Genomic DNA, 15,181 nt, shown 5'->3' with positions numbered 1-15,181 from the left:
GAACAAAACTTGCGGTAATTTTTTGGAAAACTACGCCCCCTGGCCGCTCGCATCCTACGTCATGTCCGCTATTTATTAGATTAATCGAGTACATCGACCAGCGTATGAACTGCTCGCTATTCTTGTGGCTGGTTTTTGCTACCACAATTTTGCGAGCAGTTCTGTCTATAAAATAACCCAGTGACGTGGTCAATGACGCTGCTGTTTTAATTATGCACACCCATAAAACGCCCGTTTTGACCTTTAAGCACGCCTGCGTTCGGATCTCCACTCCCCGTTTTCAAGCACCTTCCCCTGTTACCACCCACAAACGCCTCTTTCTGTCACTCAAATTATCAGGCATTCGCTTACGAGCGGCTCTGAATCAGGCCCCAAGTTAGCTTCAGCTTTTCTGGGATGGAAATAGGAAATAAGAGCACTTCACCAAGCCACTTATTTTTATCCAGATCTACATGTAGAATAAGGGAATGGCAAGTGAAAGTACATTAACTCTAATTAATGCAATATGTGGAATAACTGTAGCCACCTGTGATCTGCGATCCCCCGTAAATCACGGATTAATTAATGTATCAGTGGCACAAGTCTCATCACGAAGCAGCATATGGTGTCACAGTACAGTATATAGTTACATTCCGCGGCGGGGCGACGAAGCTGTTATGGCATTGGCGTCACAGGCCAGGGGATGAGAGAATGTTGGGTACAATAACAGCTGGCAGATGTCAGCCTTATTAGATCCATGAGATCAACTCTATAGGTTCTTATTAGTACAAGCTCTGTTTCATTTCCAGAACATGTTTTATTTTATCATTATTATTTTTTATTTTTTTAAATGTAACTAATTGGTTTGCGCCAGCCACACATGTAGTCAGTCTAAGCCCTGGAGGAAAGTGGCGTATGTACAGTAAGTATAATGGACTATTACAAAAATAAAACATAATGCACAGTGGCACAGGGCAGCAGACGTAGGGCGTGAGTCTGAAATGGACGATGCAGCGTCCGTGTGTGCGTCATTTGCTTGAAATGCTTTTGTGACGATATTCCAATACCCCAATAACCCTTTCCCTGGTGTATAGCCCTAGGGTACGATGCATCTGCATGTCCAAGGACTGGGACGCCCACTTTGAGCATACTCAGACGCTCGAATACCGCTTTAGAGCCGTATTCAATATGAGCCGAGCCACGATACTTTTTCGCGGCCCGGACTTTCCGCCTATGTCGCCTATTTTGCAGGCGGAAAAGTATTGCGGCCCCTGATTTACCCGTATTCAATATGGAAGTACGCGAAAACGGGACCCGGCGAAACTGAAACAGGCGGAAAGTATTGTCAGTTTTGGGGAAATCAGCCTGACACCCCCCAAAAGATGCTCTGACATGGGGGTTCCTTATGGTACCGCCGAGTTGGCTTGCTGAAGGTATTTGGTGTTTTAAACGGGCTCAATAGCTGCTAAATAGCGTTTTTCTATACGTGGTGCAGAATAGTATTTAGAAGTTTTTTTTCAAGAAAAAAAGTTATCCCAGCAAATTTGGGGTACTTGAAAATGGGGGTCAGCATAATTAAAAGTTGCTAAAGTGAAGTTAAAAAAATCATGAAAAATCCACCTGCCGCAAGCCCCTGCAATCAAAAAAACACCTGGGGCATACTTGGGGACCCCTCCAGAGTCAAGTTCGCTAGTTTTTAAGTTTGTACCCCAACATTTTTTTTTTCGCCCCCTCTTTCAAAGTCATTTTTTGGGGTGTCCTTAAGTGTTTTTTTTTTTTTGACACAGATTACCTTTGGGGGACTGTCTGAAGGCTGCATGGGGGTTCCTGCAACGTTGCACCCCAAAACCCCAATTCTGCACTCTTTTCCGCCTGCTATTCATAGGCAAAACTTTTTCGCCTACATTGACTTTCCGCCTAGGCGGAAAGTCTTTCAAATTGAATACGGGGTACAAGTCAAAACAGGCAAAATGACGTCATTGGCGAAAAATTTTCCGCCAAAAACACGCGGAAACTGACTTTTCGCCTCAAATTGAATATGGCCCTTAGACGCCACCATCGCTCACACCTTGGAAACTTGCACCAGACCTACGGCACAACTGCGACTCGGTGCGTACGCAATCTGGACACGTACGCAGTGCGACCTGGAGGCATCTGATCAGAGCTGTCCGGTTTAAACTTATTTTGAACACACAAAAATTAAATATGAACTAAGATGGGGTAGGCAGACATGCGACAATCCAGCTGCCGTGGAACTACACAGCCCAGCATGCCCTGCCACGTTTCTAGCAAGGCCTAAAAGCAAAACAGTGGCAAAGCACGAGCAGCCAGATTGCCACACATTGCCTATCCCTAATCTAACGGGGCGATTGGCACAATTGTTGCCCTATGTAGCACTGCACAGTCTCTGCACTGGGAAACCATGCGGCAGAGAGGAGCTGATACCTAGGCTGTTTATTGCTTGGCTCTGCGTTTCGTTCATGTGTGAAAACAATTCCATGTAACTGTGTTACGAGCTGCGAGTGTTCTTTGCTCCTGGTAAGTGGAGTTCATTACAATGGCAGTTCCAGGCGCCACTCAGCAGATGTCTTCCGCTGAACTCACAAGGGAAAAGATGGCGCAGCCTGGGTAGAGGTCACCTTGCAGTATTCTCGGGCTTGTAGTCACTTTTCGAACACTGGTAAGAGGTGTGATTACTACGGCACCGTCACTCTCACACATTCCACTGCATTCTAATCTAACGTGTATAGAGATAGGGAGAGAGCATACAGGGACACATTTGGAATGATGGCTTGCATGTCTGCACTGCACCCCTCTCGCCTTGGGACACGACGGAAGAGCCCAGGGCATGTTGGAAGGCTGTTTGAGGGGGCTGGGTACGGGAATGCCGGTGCTCAGAATCCCGACAGGGTTATGGTGCCCACACACATACCGACTTGCTCCCAATCAGCCGATGTACACGATTTCCCCTGAACTCTCCCCAGGCAGTCCTGGTCACGATTTGGAGTTAAAAATGTCCAATCTGACTAAAGATCTATCTTGCAGCCAGTGCATTGTATCTCAGATTGGCTAATCTGCCCTGCAGCACGGTAGATCTGAAGATGCGAGGTACGACGAGCGGTGGACGCGCACCGGCATCGTGATCAAGAGTAGAAACTCACGATTTGGCCATTTTTTACATGATCTGTCGTCACGATTCGTCGAAATCGGCCAAATTGGATGAAAAGTCGGTATGTGTGTGGGCACCTTTAGGATACCAACACTTGATGGTCATTATCCTAACCCTCCCCCTCTCTATACTCATAACCCTCCCTCCCCGCTGCCTAAACCTCGCCTGCCCCCTCCTCCTAGTGCCTAAACAAAACCTCCCCGCTACACGATACACCTAACCCTCCCCTGCCTTGCTCTAACCCTCCCCCTAGTGTCTAACCCTAAAGCCTAACCCCAATACTTACCGTTGGGAGACTGACTGTCGGTATTCTGACCGCATCCCATTTGGGGTATGGTATTGGATAGCGGCATAACTACCGCCGAGTCACCACATGCGGATGATTTGGGACCAAGCAATCCGTGGCATCCTTGCCTACTTTTTAGACCTTACCTATGGCAGATCCTACAGGGTAGGTCCTAATCGCAAAATCGGGAGCATGACGCAGCAATTCGTGCCATCACGGCGCTGTCCTCTGCCGCGCACTGACACAAATGAATGAACACGTAGTGGGTGGTGGAACCAGGATGACAAGACTCATGCCCTCAGAGCCCGGCAGGCATCATCAGTGACCTGCCCCACCTGCCGTACAAGATAGAGAGGCGGTATCCGGGAGGTTAGACTGCTCTCCTGGCAGTCTGGGTGTAACCCCCGAAAATCAGGAGTCTCCAAGACATTCCCGGGAAAAAAGGAAAGTCTGATCGTGGCCAAGGCCATTCTGAGCAATTCTTCCAGTCTAAACATGGCGTCCTGGTTCAGCGCTACTGCGACTTCAGACATCCGCATCTGGCTTGCCACTCCCATATCAACTCCCAGGAACGCCCAATGAAACCCCCAGCTCTTGCGTCCGAAATCGTTCTGCATCTCCCAGCGGTAAACATTGCGGGACGCTTGCGCAGTGCGAATCGGAGACATATTGTATATATACAAGGTATTGTTTTCCCAGCAGAGGGTTAAGCTGCAGTTGGTAGTCTCCGTCAGGGCTCTTTAGCAGCAGGACCGGGATAATAAAGACGCGCCGTGTCCCTGGAGCTCTATCTCCTGCGAGCCAGCTTTCCAACCCGCAGCTGACAATTACATATTAACCTATGGGGACACATAATAACATTCCGCACATATGGCAGGGTATTTACTTTTTTAAATAGGTTTGCAAAATGAAATTGCCATGTGAGAACTGCACGGGGGCCGTTAGCACAAGTGGTGAGTAAATGTTTCTCAGCTCTAAAGGTACAAAGCAATTCCGAAATGATCCCTTTAAAGAAAGCCGTTTGGCCACCTGTCATTGGAAATCCACTCCCAGCATGCTCAGCGGCCGGGAGAGCATTATAGGGATTGTAGTTTAATAGCAAATGACCAGACACAAGTCTGGTTCTAGGCCTGCATCAAGCCCTGTATGTTTATAGAAAGGGGGGTTGGTATTCATGAAAGATTGGAAAGAGATAAAATTGTGAGAGATAAAGTACCAACCAATCAGCTCCTAACTGTCATGTTAGAGACTGTGATTGAAAAATGTCAGTTAGGAGCAGAGTGTTTGGTACTTTGGACCTTATTCAGAGGCGGCCGCTGCCTCGATGTTTGGCCAGTGCGCATGCGCACGAGGGAGCCGGCGTGAGACCCGCTACGACCAACAGCGCTGGTCGTAGCGGGTCTCTTTCCAAAGGGGGCGAGCCGTCGATGTTGATTGACAGTTCGCCCCGTTTGGAAGGCGGGCTGGGGGGGTGGCAGCCCAAACGGAGGCGTTCCCATGGGAACGCCTACCGTTTGGGGGAGGCCCCACTGACATCACAAGTGATGTCAGTGGAGAGCTTCCGGCTCTGACAGAGCCAGAAGCTCTCCAGGGCTTACGACAAGTGAGACCCTACCCTAGTTTCTGAGCGACCGCTTGCATCCTCCGACCTCCTCTGAATGAGGTCCTTTATCTTTTACCACTTTATCTCTCTCCAAGCTTTCATGAATATCCCCCAAGATTCCATAAAATAAGGTGACATAGGGGTCTATTCATCACCGGAGACAGTATGGCCTCCGATGATTAAGTAGTCATCTCGCTGCGAGGGATCCTTAAGTATCCAACTCACAGCGGGGGAAACCTGACACTGGAGCAATTCATCATTGCTCCGGTGCGGGGACAGCTGCTCTGATAAGCAGCTGTCCCCTCGGTTAGTATCGCAGCTACAGGAGTAGCTGCATTACTTACCTCCTCCCCGTCATCCAGGATACGCATGCGTGACATGAGGTCACACATGCGCACAGCCACCGAGGAGGTAGTGAGGATGCGGCGGAGGGATCCCCCCGGATCCCTCTTGGCATCCCCGGAACTCCTTCCCATAGGAAGGAGCAGGGATCCGAGAACAAGCGCCGTCTGAAGATGGCGCTTGTTCTCGCAAGCAAACTCCAAAAACTTTCGGTTTTTGGAGTTTGCTGAATATCAGGGGGTCCTTTTCGGACCCCTGATGATGAATGGCCCGGTAACTAAAATGTGCGGAAACTAGCCTTTCTGCATGGTTACCGGCCCATTTAGTGTTGATGAAGAGGCCCCTTAGAGGTCTATTTATCAAGTCTAAAGCCATGTGCAAAGCTCTGTTTCCTTAAGGGTTATGCAAATTTATGTAGCGAGGTAAAGGCAATCAATCTCCCAAATGCAGGAGCCTTCTGTGTAAAGGTGGCCATACATGGTGCGATGCACCGTGTAGGGCGACTGCCGATCCGTCAACAGACGGATTGTGCTGTCACCGCCGGCAATCGCGCGGTCCCCGCAGACCGCACGATATGCCGGCTTCCCCCTCCTTCATCTGAATGGGATCGTACATCGCATCCCATGTCAGATGGTTTTGCAGGAAGACCTGGGGATGCGATGTACGACCCAGCGGGAGCGCGCAGCACGATATCAGGTACGATATCATACACGGCACAACATAGTACCTACATTGCGCCGATCTGTGGGATAGGCACGCATATCGTGCCTTGTATGGGGGCCTTTAGGCTAACTAAGACCAAAGTCCCCATAATTCTCAATGGGGTAGGATCCAAATTATCAAGCTAGAAAAAAACGTTGGTTTTCTGAGGTTGGCTCTGATAGCCAAGACGATATGAAGGAATCTTCTTCCCCGCCAGGCTCTATGCCCTTCCCCTGTCCGTATAGAGGGAATCGGTATGAAATACCGCCGGCAGCGACAGCCGACAGCTGAACAGATCCCGGCAGCGGCAGCCCGACAGCGCTGGAAATCCCAATCGTCCTCAGGTAAGTAATCACTAACCTAACCCCCTTAACCCTAACCCTTCTTAGGGGTGCCTAACCCTAACCTCCCCCCCAAGTGCCTGCGACATTTGCCTATTTTCACACAGCAGCTGCGCACGGAATCGCAGCTGCGATGGACTTAGCGTACATCTCTGTATCAGGCCTTTTGTTTGGATATATTATTGGATGGGATAAAGTGTAATAATGGAAAATATTTATTTTTAGCTGTTTCATTGTTCAAAGATGGATGCGTTACAGGTATTTAACATTGGTAGGGCCATACAAATGAATGCATTACAAGTCTAGGGGGTAAATTTACAAAGATGGGAGTTCTATTTAAGAAGTGCTGTTGCCCATAGCAACCAATCAGATTCTACTTCTCATTTATCTAGCACCTTCTAGAAGATAATACCTGGAATCTGATTGGTTGCTATGGGCAACATCACTTCTTAATAGAACTCCCATCTTAGTACATTTACCCCTAGGAGTTAGAATCCACTGGAGGAACTCTCGCTGTGCAGCAGACAACTGACCTGGGAGAGGGGGCATTCCTTGGCCAGCGTGCTCTGATTCATCTCCTTCAGCAGCATGCGTAAGGCGTTCCGGACGGTGGAGTGGTTCCACTGCTCTGCCGGAAGGTCCTCCAGTTTTGAACAGCTATGGAGAAAAACATTGCTGAGGAAATATTAAAAACACGTAAGATCACGTAATGTCAGACACACAAAACACATGCTGGGGTTTATGTATCAAGCAATGGAGAGCGTGGAGAAGTGGATCAGTGGGGAAGTTGCCCATAGCAACCAATCAGCTCCTTACTATTTTTTTATAGACTGTACTTGATAAATGCTACATCAAAGCTGATTGGTTGCTGTGGGCAACTTCTTCACTGGCACACCTCTCCAGGCTTCTCACTGCTGGTCACATAACCCCCTGTTCACATTTTGACTAAATGTACCGACAAAGAGAACTATGGGGTCTATTTACTAAGCAGTGTTAGGAGACAGAGTGGAAAGTGAAAAGGTGCCAGCCAATCAGCTCCCAACTATCATTTTTCAAACACAGCCTGTGAGATGACAGTTGGGAGCTGATTGGCTGGCACCTTATCACTTTCTTATCACTTTTCACTCTGTCTCCTAACACTGCTTAGTAAATAGATAATTCAGATGAAAAGAGTGAGAACTGATTAAGGAATGCATCCTGCTCGTATTAAAGATGTGGTATTCTGTCAGGATAAATAAACATTTATATATACAGGTGTGGGGAACGCTTGGGACCTTGGGGTTTCACAGCTAGGGGATTTATAACTGGGATCACCATGCCTAAAACATATTCAAGTCCCCACAGAGGCCTAGATTTCTCTATCTAATTAAGGGCCTCATTTATCAATGAGGTTTATCATTCACGAGTGATAAAACTCGCTGTGTATGATAATGGTGCTCCAGCCAATCAGCTCCCAACTGTTATCTGTTTGAAAAATGACAGTTGGGAGCTGATTGGCTGGAGCACCAATAATCCTACGCAACGAGTTGTATCACTCGTTGTGAATGATAAAACTCATTGATAAATAAGGCCCTAAATTCTATACAACTCTCACTGTAGTGATTGTTGGAGGAACGACAAGTTTGTCTTTGTGTATCGTCGTTAGCAACAGCAATTTTTTGTCTTTCTTAATTTTCTGTCTTCTAAAACATCTAGATAACAATCAAGGGTGATGTGGGAAGGGATAAAGGGGAGGGGTTTGCGAAGTACTCAGGCTCGGCTGGTCAGGCTGGCTTGGTCACACCCCTGAGGAGGCAGACTACAGCGCCTTCTGCAATGGTGTGGCATGTAATGGGGGCCTTGGTATTCTCAACAGGGCATGAGTATGCTAACTTATTTTTTAAGATATTTTTTTTCTTAACCCGGGGCGGGAAGCAGTAAGGGGAGAAATGCGGTCAAACCCCCAAAAATGCATGTTTTACCGCATTTATCATATGTACCAAGCCTTGGATGCGTTGGGTGACGCCATCTCCTGATGGCGTTACCCTATAGGAGCCTAATCGGATCCCTACCCAGTGGCAAACGCAGGATTTCTAGAGGGGGGGTTTCCAAATGCTCGATTTTAGAGTGAGTGTGGCCAGTCCAGAAAGAGGGCATAATTAGTACTTAACCAGCTTTAATATGTGTCATACAAAGTGTATTATGTGTCATAATCCCAGTTTATACAGGACCAGCGATCACAGTAACCCATTAGATGTGGCAGTAGGTCCATCCTGTCTGAGCTGAATGTGTTTATTTTAGATATGGGGTGCCAAGAACATGCAGCACTAGTAAAATTCTATCATATTACTATTTCTATTGTGGTAATGGTGTGGGCTGGGGAGGGGGGTTTCCAGGCAGACGGAAACCCCCCCTGCGTTTGCCTATGCTACCAGCACCTTTCGTGGCGCATGTGGATTTCTGGGTCATAGACCCAAGTCCCTCATTCGCAAAGGACATCTCTAAGAGAGCTGTCCTGTGCGGTGTTCTTCATGCATACCGGCATTACTAAGCCGGCAGCATGCTTTTCAGCGGAGCAAATTGTCTTACATTTTAGACTTTAAAATAAACTTCAAGTCTATTAATAATGACGAGTGCAGATAAATGTATAACATTCCTCTTATCACAGATTAATCTGCCGATAACGTTCTCGCTTAACCTAGAATATCGCTGCTCACCTCTGTAGCTGAATCTTCAGTGTCACCACATGATAGACATCCTGCAGCATGTCCGAGACGGTCACATCTGGGGCGTCTGTAACGTAGCTGAGAGGCAGGGGGTTCCAGCGACCGATTTTAATGATACCTGCGGAGGAATATTTTTATGTTAACATTTCGGTCACTTTGCACAAAACACTCTGCGACACATAACGCAGTCAGACTGTTGCAAGGAACAGACGAACGGTCTTATAGGGCCAAATGTAACAGGGGGCCAGATGTACTAAGCTCTAAAAAGTGATAAACCAGCCAATCAGCTCCCAACTGTGATTTTTCAAACACAGCCTGTGAGCCTGTGAGATGACAGTTGGGAGCTGATTGGCTGGTCGTTTATCACTCTGCACTGTTCAGCTTAGTACAAAAATTTGGAAAACTGTCACATTTTTAAACTTAAGCCAATGTAATAAAGTCACAGAACATGCAACTCACATGTGCGTCATTGTGGCCCAGCCCTCTGCTTCGGCACTGTGAAGAGTGGGTGGGGCCACGATGACGCGATCGCACGACCCCGCCCCCGCCTCCAATGTGGCATCATTACTCGGCCATGCTCCCCGCTCTGCGCAGACATTTAGCTCCCTCCCGGAAGGAGGGAGCTGGATGTCGGCAAGTATAGCCCATAGGCTTCGTAACAGGGATGTCTCACTGGTTCTTTAAGGAACACATATGAGGGGAGATGTATCAAGCCTTGAAGAGAGACACAGTGCAGACGTTGCCCATACCAACCAATCATCTTCTGTCATTTATCTAGCACAGTCTATAAAATGACAGTTAGATGATTGGTTGCTATGGAAATGTCTCCATTTTACCTCTCTCAAAGTTTTGATAAACCTCCGCCATGGCCTTTGCTCTTCTGAATTTGTGGCCCCCAGCCAATTCTACCACAACCAATCGGGGTTGCCCCTTAAGGTGGGACGGGAGGGCACATGTCAGGGGGCCCCGTCAGGTCAAAATGTTAAGTTTAGTTGCATTTGATTCCTTTACTGAACCCAAAATATAATACAATTATAGTTCAAATATACAGTATAATTTATTAATGAGACATTGGGGTGGGCCCAGGATACAGCCTGCCTGGGGGTGATATTATTCTTATAGGTCGCAGAATAGCCCAGAGAACTGAGTCGCCAAAGCCATATGGTTTGCGCGCGGGATTGCCACGAAATAGTCGCGGCACGCCTTCGCTTTTACCTGGCACTCCCTGTTACCTCCTCTGAAATGCTCCCTGACTGTCAATCACATTGCGAGTAAATTATCGCTGCGCACGACTGCAGTAATGTACCTTGACGCACGTGCACTGCGACATAGAAGCAGGCGCGCTTTACTGATAATCGCTTGACCATCTCTGAATCAGGTCCATCATTTACAGTACAGAGGGCCTTATTCATTAAAGATCGCTATTGCGATCGCAGCTCCATAATCGCACGCAGGTCTGCTGCGAAAATATGCTAATGATTGCAATCGCACTGCCAGCATAGGGACGCCCACTGCCTCCCACTACCGATATCTCACATCAGTAATACCTTGCACACCTCCATAAACATCGGTAACATCGAGTACCATCGGTCCCTCACGCAGATTCACAGCAGCCCTGACCTTACACAGAAATTGCTAACCTCGCTGCACGAAGTGGGCTCTCAAGCTGCGTATGCAATCGCACTGGCTAATTTATGCACGCCCAAGTCACGGTGTTCAAATGGACAGGCACGCCTACGTTTCTCCAACCACTCCCCTGGCACCACCCCCAAATGCCTGTCAATCACTCTGCGATGGCTCTCCGTGGTCTGTGTGATCTCAGTACAATCGCAGTGGTGCCTTCGCGCATGTACACTGCGATAAATATGATGCGCAGTACGCAACGATCGCCTATCTGCGTTCGCTTTAGCAATAGCGATCCAGACTGCATTATCCCATATACTAACTTCTTGGGTTATGCAGCCTATCTTATAGCAGAGTTCATATATCTGAGTTCGCCATGCACACTTCATAATATGTACAGTGTAACACACATTGATAAACAGAAATAAACAACCATAAATATATTATAGAACTGTTTACGATCAGTATTACTGCGTTTACATGTCAACAAATCTGTATTGACATCATAGACTTACAGGAGGCCGAGACGCAGGGTAACGCCGTAAAGAGATGTTGTAGATAACATACAGTATATACAGTATATACATGCAAAAGGTAATTTTCTCCAAGCTTTGCAGACCTCTCTCCGTATGTTAACCCCGTAAACACCACCACCGCAGATATGAAGTCAGCATACTACTGCACTGACTGCTGAGATCAAGATTATCTTAGACAATGGCTATGAAAGATAGTTTGTTTAACCTGACAGCGTAAAAGGTGCCGTATGGATGAACGCTTTCAGTTTATGGAAACCCGGCAGCAATGAACATATTTGTGGTCGCCTCAGCAGTCTATTATTACTAGTAAGGGCTGTTACAATGACTTGTGCTTATTAATTATTAAGCCTATATTACAAATTCCATAAAGACCTCACACTTAAGTGGCACCATTTAATTGGAACTTGAAAACCTGAGGATTAAAAAGGGCTTCTCTTTAATTACAGACTCAGGCGATATTTACAGGAGGGTTTAAAGAGAAACACAAGAGAGAGAAAAACTCCAGATCTGATTCCAGGACGGGGAGGCACTATAATTTTGGTCAGAACCACACGGAGAAAAATGTACCATTTACAGGAGGTATTATTCAGCCTGAAAGCACCCCTACTGCAAGGGACAAAAAGAGCCTTCATTTTTACTGAGAGAAAGCTAGGACTGTACTTAGGAGCTTTTTGTGAGGTTTATACAGAAGAGTAATTTTCAACTAAGTATATTTAAGATGTTTACATGAAATTTTCCTAAATAACACAAACTTATCTATGAGGTGAAACATTCCAGGTCACTTAGTAGTACATCTTAGTGCAGGGAGAGAAAGAGAGGGAGAGAGACAGAGAGGGGGAGACACTGCGAGTAAGTGTGAAGAGGGTAAGGGGAGAGAGACAGAAAGGGGAGACAGTGCGTGGAAGTGAGCGAGGGTAAGGGGAGAGAGACAGAAAGGGGAAACAGTTCGAGGAAGTGAGATAGGGTAAGGGGAGAGAGACAAAAAGGGGAGACAGTGCGTGGAAGTGATCGAGGGTAAGGGGAGAGAGACAGAAAGGGGAGACAGTGCGAGGAAGTGAAATATAGTATGGGGAGAGATAGAAAGGGGAGACAGTGCAGGGAAGTGAGATAGGGAAAGGGGACAGAGACAGAAAGGGGAGACAGGGCGAGGAAGTGAAAGATAGTAAGGGGAGGGAGATAGAAAGGGGAAACAGTGAAGGGAAGTGAGATAGGGTAAGGGGAAGGAGACAGAAAGGGGAGACAGTGCAAGGAAGTGAGAGAGGGTAAGGGGAGACAGTGCAAGGAAGTGAGAGAGGGTAAGGGGAGAGAGACAGAAAGGGGAGACAGTGCGAGGAAGTGAAGGATAGTAATGGGAGGGGGACAGTGCAAATAAGTGAAAGATAGTAAGGGGAGACAGTGCGAGGAAGTGAGAGAGGGTAAGGGGAGAGAGACAGAAAGGGGAGACAGTGCGAGGAAGTGAAGGACAGTAATGGGAGGGAGACAGTGCAAGTAAGTGAAAGATAGTAGGGGGGGGGAGACAGAAAGGGGAGACAGCGCAAGGAGGTGAAAGATAGTAAGGGGAGAGAGACAGAAAGGGGAGAAAGTGCGAAGAAGTGAAAGATAGTAAGGGGAGAGAGACAGAAAGAGATGGTGTGAGGAAGTGAGATAGGGTAAGGGGAGGGAGATAGAAAGGGGAGACAGTGCGAGGAAGTGAAAGATAGTAAGGGGAGAGAGACAGAAAGAGGAGAAAGTGCGAAGAAGTGAAAGATAGTAAGGGGAGAGAGACAGAAAGGGGAGATGGTGTGAGGAAGTGAGATAGGGTAAGGGGAGGGAGACAGAAAGGGGAGACAGTGCGAGGAAGTGAAAGATAGTAAGGGGAGAGAGACAGAAAGGGGAAACAATGCGAAGAAGTGAAAGATAGTAAGGAGAGGGAGACAGAAAGGGGAGACAGCGCAAGTAGGTGAAAGATAGTAAGGGGAGAGAGACAGAAAGGGGAGAAAGTGCGAGGAAGTGAAAGATAGTAAGGGAAGAGAGACAGAAAGGGGAGACAGTGCGAAGAAGTGAAAGATAGTAAGGGAAGAGAGACAGAAAGGGGAGATGATGTGAGGAAGTGAAATAGGGTAAGGGGAGGGAGACTGGAAGGGGAGACAGTGCGAGGAAGTGAAAGATAGTAAGGGGAGGGAAACAGAAAGGGGAGACAGTGCGAGGAAGTGAAATATAGTAAGGGGAGAGAGACAGAAAAGGGAGGCAGTGCAGGGAAGTGAAAGACAGAAAGGGGAGAGAGATAGAAAGGGGAGACAGTGCAGGGAAGTGAGATAGGGTGAGGGGAGGGAGACAGAAAGGGGAGACAGTGTGAGGAAGTGAAATATAGTATGGGGAGAGATAGAAAGGGGAGACAGTGCAGGGAAGTGAGATAGGGTAAGGGGACAGAGACAGAAAGGGGAGACAGGGCGAGGAAGTGAAAGATAGTAAGGGGAGGGAGATAGAAAGGGGAAACAGTGCAGGGAAGTGAGATAGGGTAAGGGGAAGGAGACAGAAAGGGGAGACAGTGCAAGGAAGTGAGAGAGGGTAAGGGGAGGGAGACAGTGCGAGGAAGTGAAAGATAGTAAGGGGAGACAGTGCGAGGAAGTGAGAGAGGGTAAGGGGAGAGAGACAGAAAGGGGAGACAGTGCGAGGAAGTGAAGGATAGTAATGGGAGGGAGACAGTGCAAGTAAGTGAAAGGTAGTAAGGGGGGGGAGTCAGAAAGGGGAGACAGCGCAAGGAGGTGAAAGTTAGTAAGGGGAGAGAGACAGAAAGGGGAGAAAGTGCGAAGAAGTGAAAGATAGTAAGGGGAGAGAGACAGAAAGGGGAGACAGTGCGAAGAAGTGAAAGATAGTAAGGGAAGAGAGACAGAAAGGGGAGATGGTGTCAGGAAGTGAAATAGGGTAACGGGAGGGAGACAGGAAGGGGAGACAGTGCGAGGAAGTGAAAGATAGTAAGGGGAGGGAAACAGAAAGGGGAGACAGTGCGAGGAAGTGAAATATAGTAAGGGGAGAGAGACAGAAAAGGGAGACAGTGCAGGGAAGTGAAAGACAGTAAGGGGAGAGAGATAGAAAGGGGAGACAGTGCAGGGAAGTGAGATAGGGAGAGGGGAGGGAGACAGAAAGGGGAAAAAGTGCGAGGAAGTGAAAGAGGGTAAGGGGAGAGAGACAGAAAGGGGAAAAATTGCAAGGAAGTGAGAGAGGGTAAGGGGTGAGAGACAAAAAGGGGAGACGGTGCGAGGAAGTGAGATAGGGTAAGGGGAGAGAGACAGAAAGGGGAGACAGTGCGAGGAAGTGAAGGATAGTAAGGGGAGGGAGACAGAAAGGGGAGACAGTTCAAGGAAGTGAAAGATAGTAAGGGGAGGGAGACAGAAAGGGGAGACATTGCAATGAAGTTAAAGATAGTAAGGGGAAAGAGACAGAAAGGGGAGACAGTGCGAAGAAGTGAAAGATAGTAAGGGGAGGGAGACAGAAAGGGGAGACAGCACAAGGAGGTGAAAGATAGTAAGGGGAGGGAGACAGAAAGGGGATATGGTGTGAGGAAGTAAGATAGGGTAATGGGAGGGAGACAGAAAGGGGAGACAGTGCGAGGAAGTGAAAGATAGTAAGGGGAGGGAGACAGAAAGGGGAGACAGTGCGAGGAAGTGAAATATAGTAAGGGGAGAGAGACAGAAAAGGGAGACAGTGCAGGGAAGTGAAAGATAGTAAGGGGAGAGGGATAGAAAGGGAAGACAGTGCAGGGAAGTGAGATAGGGTGAGGGGAGGCAGACAGAAAGGGGAGATGGGCGAGGAAGTGAGATAGGGTAAGGAGACAGAAAAGGGAGACAGTGCAAGGAAGTAAAAGATAGTAAGGGGAGGGAGACAGAAAGGGGAGACAGTGCGAGGAAGTGAGAGA

The 15,181-nt window shown here is 47.8% G+C and overlaps 1 protein-coding gene across 4 annotated transcripts in view; it reads right to left on the bottom strand.

Moving 5' to 3' along the window:
- Positions 1 to 15,181, bottom strand: part of SATB2 (SATB homeobox 2) — a 240,736-nt gene that overhangs the window by 137,139 nt on the left and 88,416 nt on the right. For 3 of the 4 annotated variants that reach the window (XM_088461112.1, XM_088461114.1, XM_088461115.1), the window contains 2 exons: positions 9,119 to 9,245; positions 6,956 to 7,097 (listed from right to left, as the gene is read on the bottom strand). In XM_088461112.1, coding sequence (XP_088317238.1) covers positions 6,956 to 7,097; positions 9,119 to 9,245 — 269 coding nt within the window. The remainder of the gene's footprint in view (positions 1 to 6,955; positions 7,098 to 9,118; positions 9,246 to 15,181) is intronic. The other variant, XM_088461113.1, reaches the window with a different exon arrangement.

This window comes from Taudactylus pleione, unplaced genomic scaffold (assembly GCF_031769625.1).
Source record: "Taudactylus pleione unplaced genomic scaffold, aTauple2 ptg001017l, whole genome shotgun sequence".
Taxonomy (NCBI): domain Eukaryota; kingdom Metazoa; phylum Chordata; class Amphibia; order Anura; family Myobatrachidae; genus Taudactylus; species Taudactylus pleione.
This window is presented reverse-complemented; position numbering and strand designations above follow the sequence as displayed.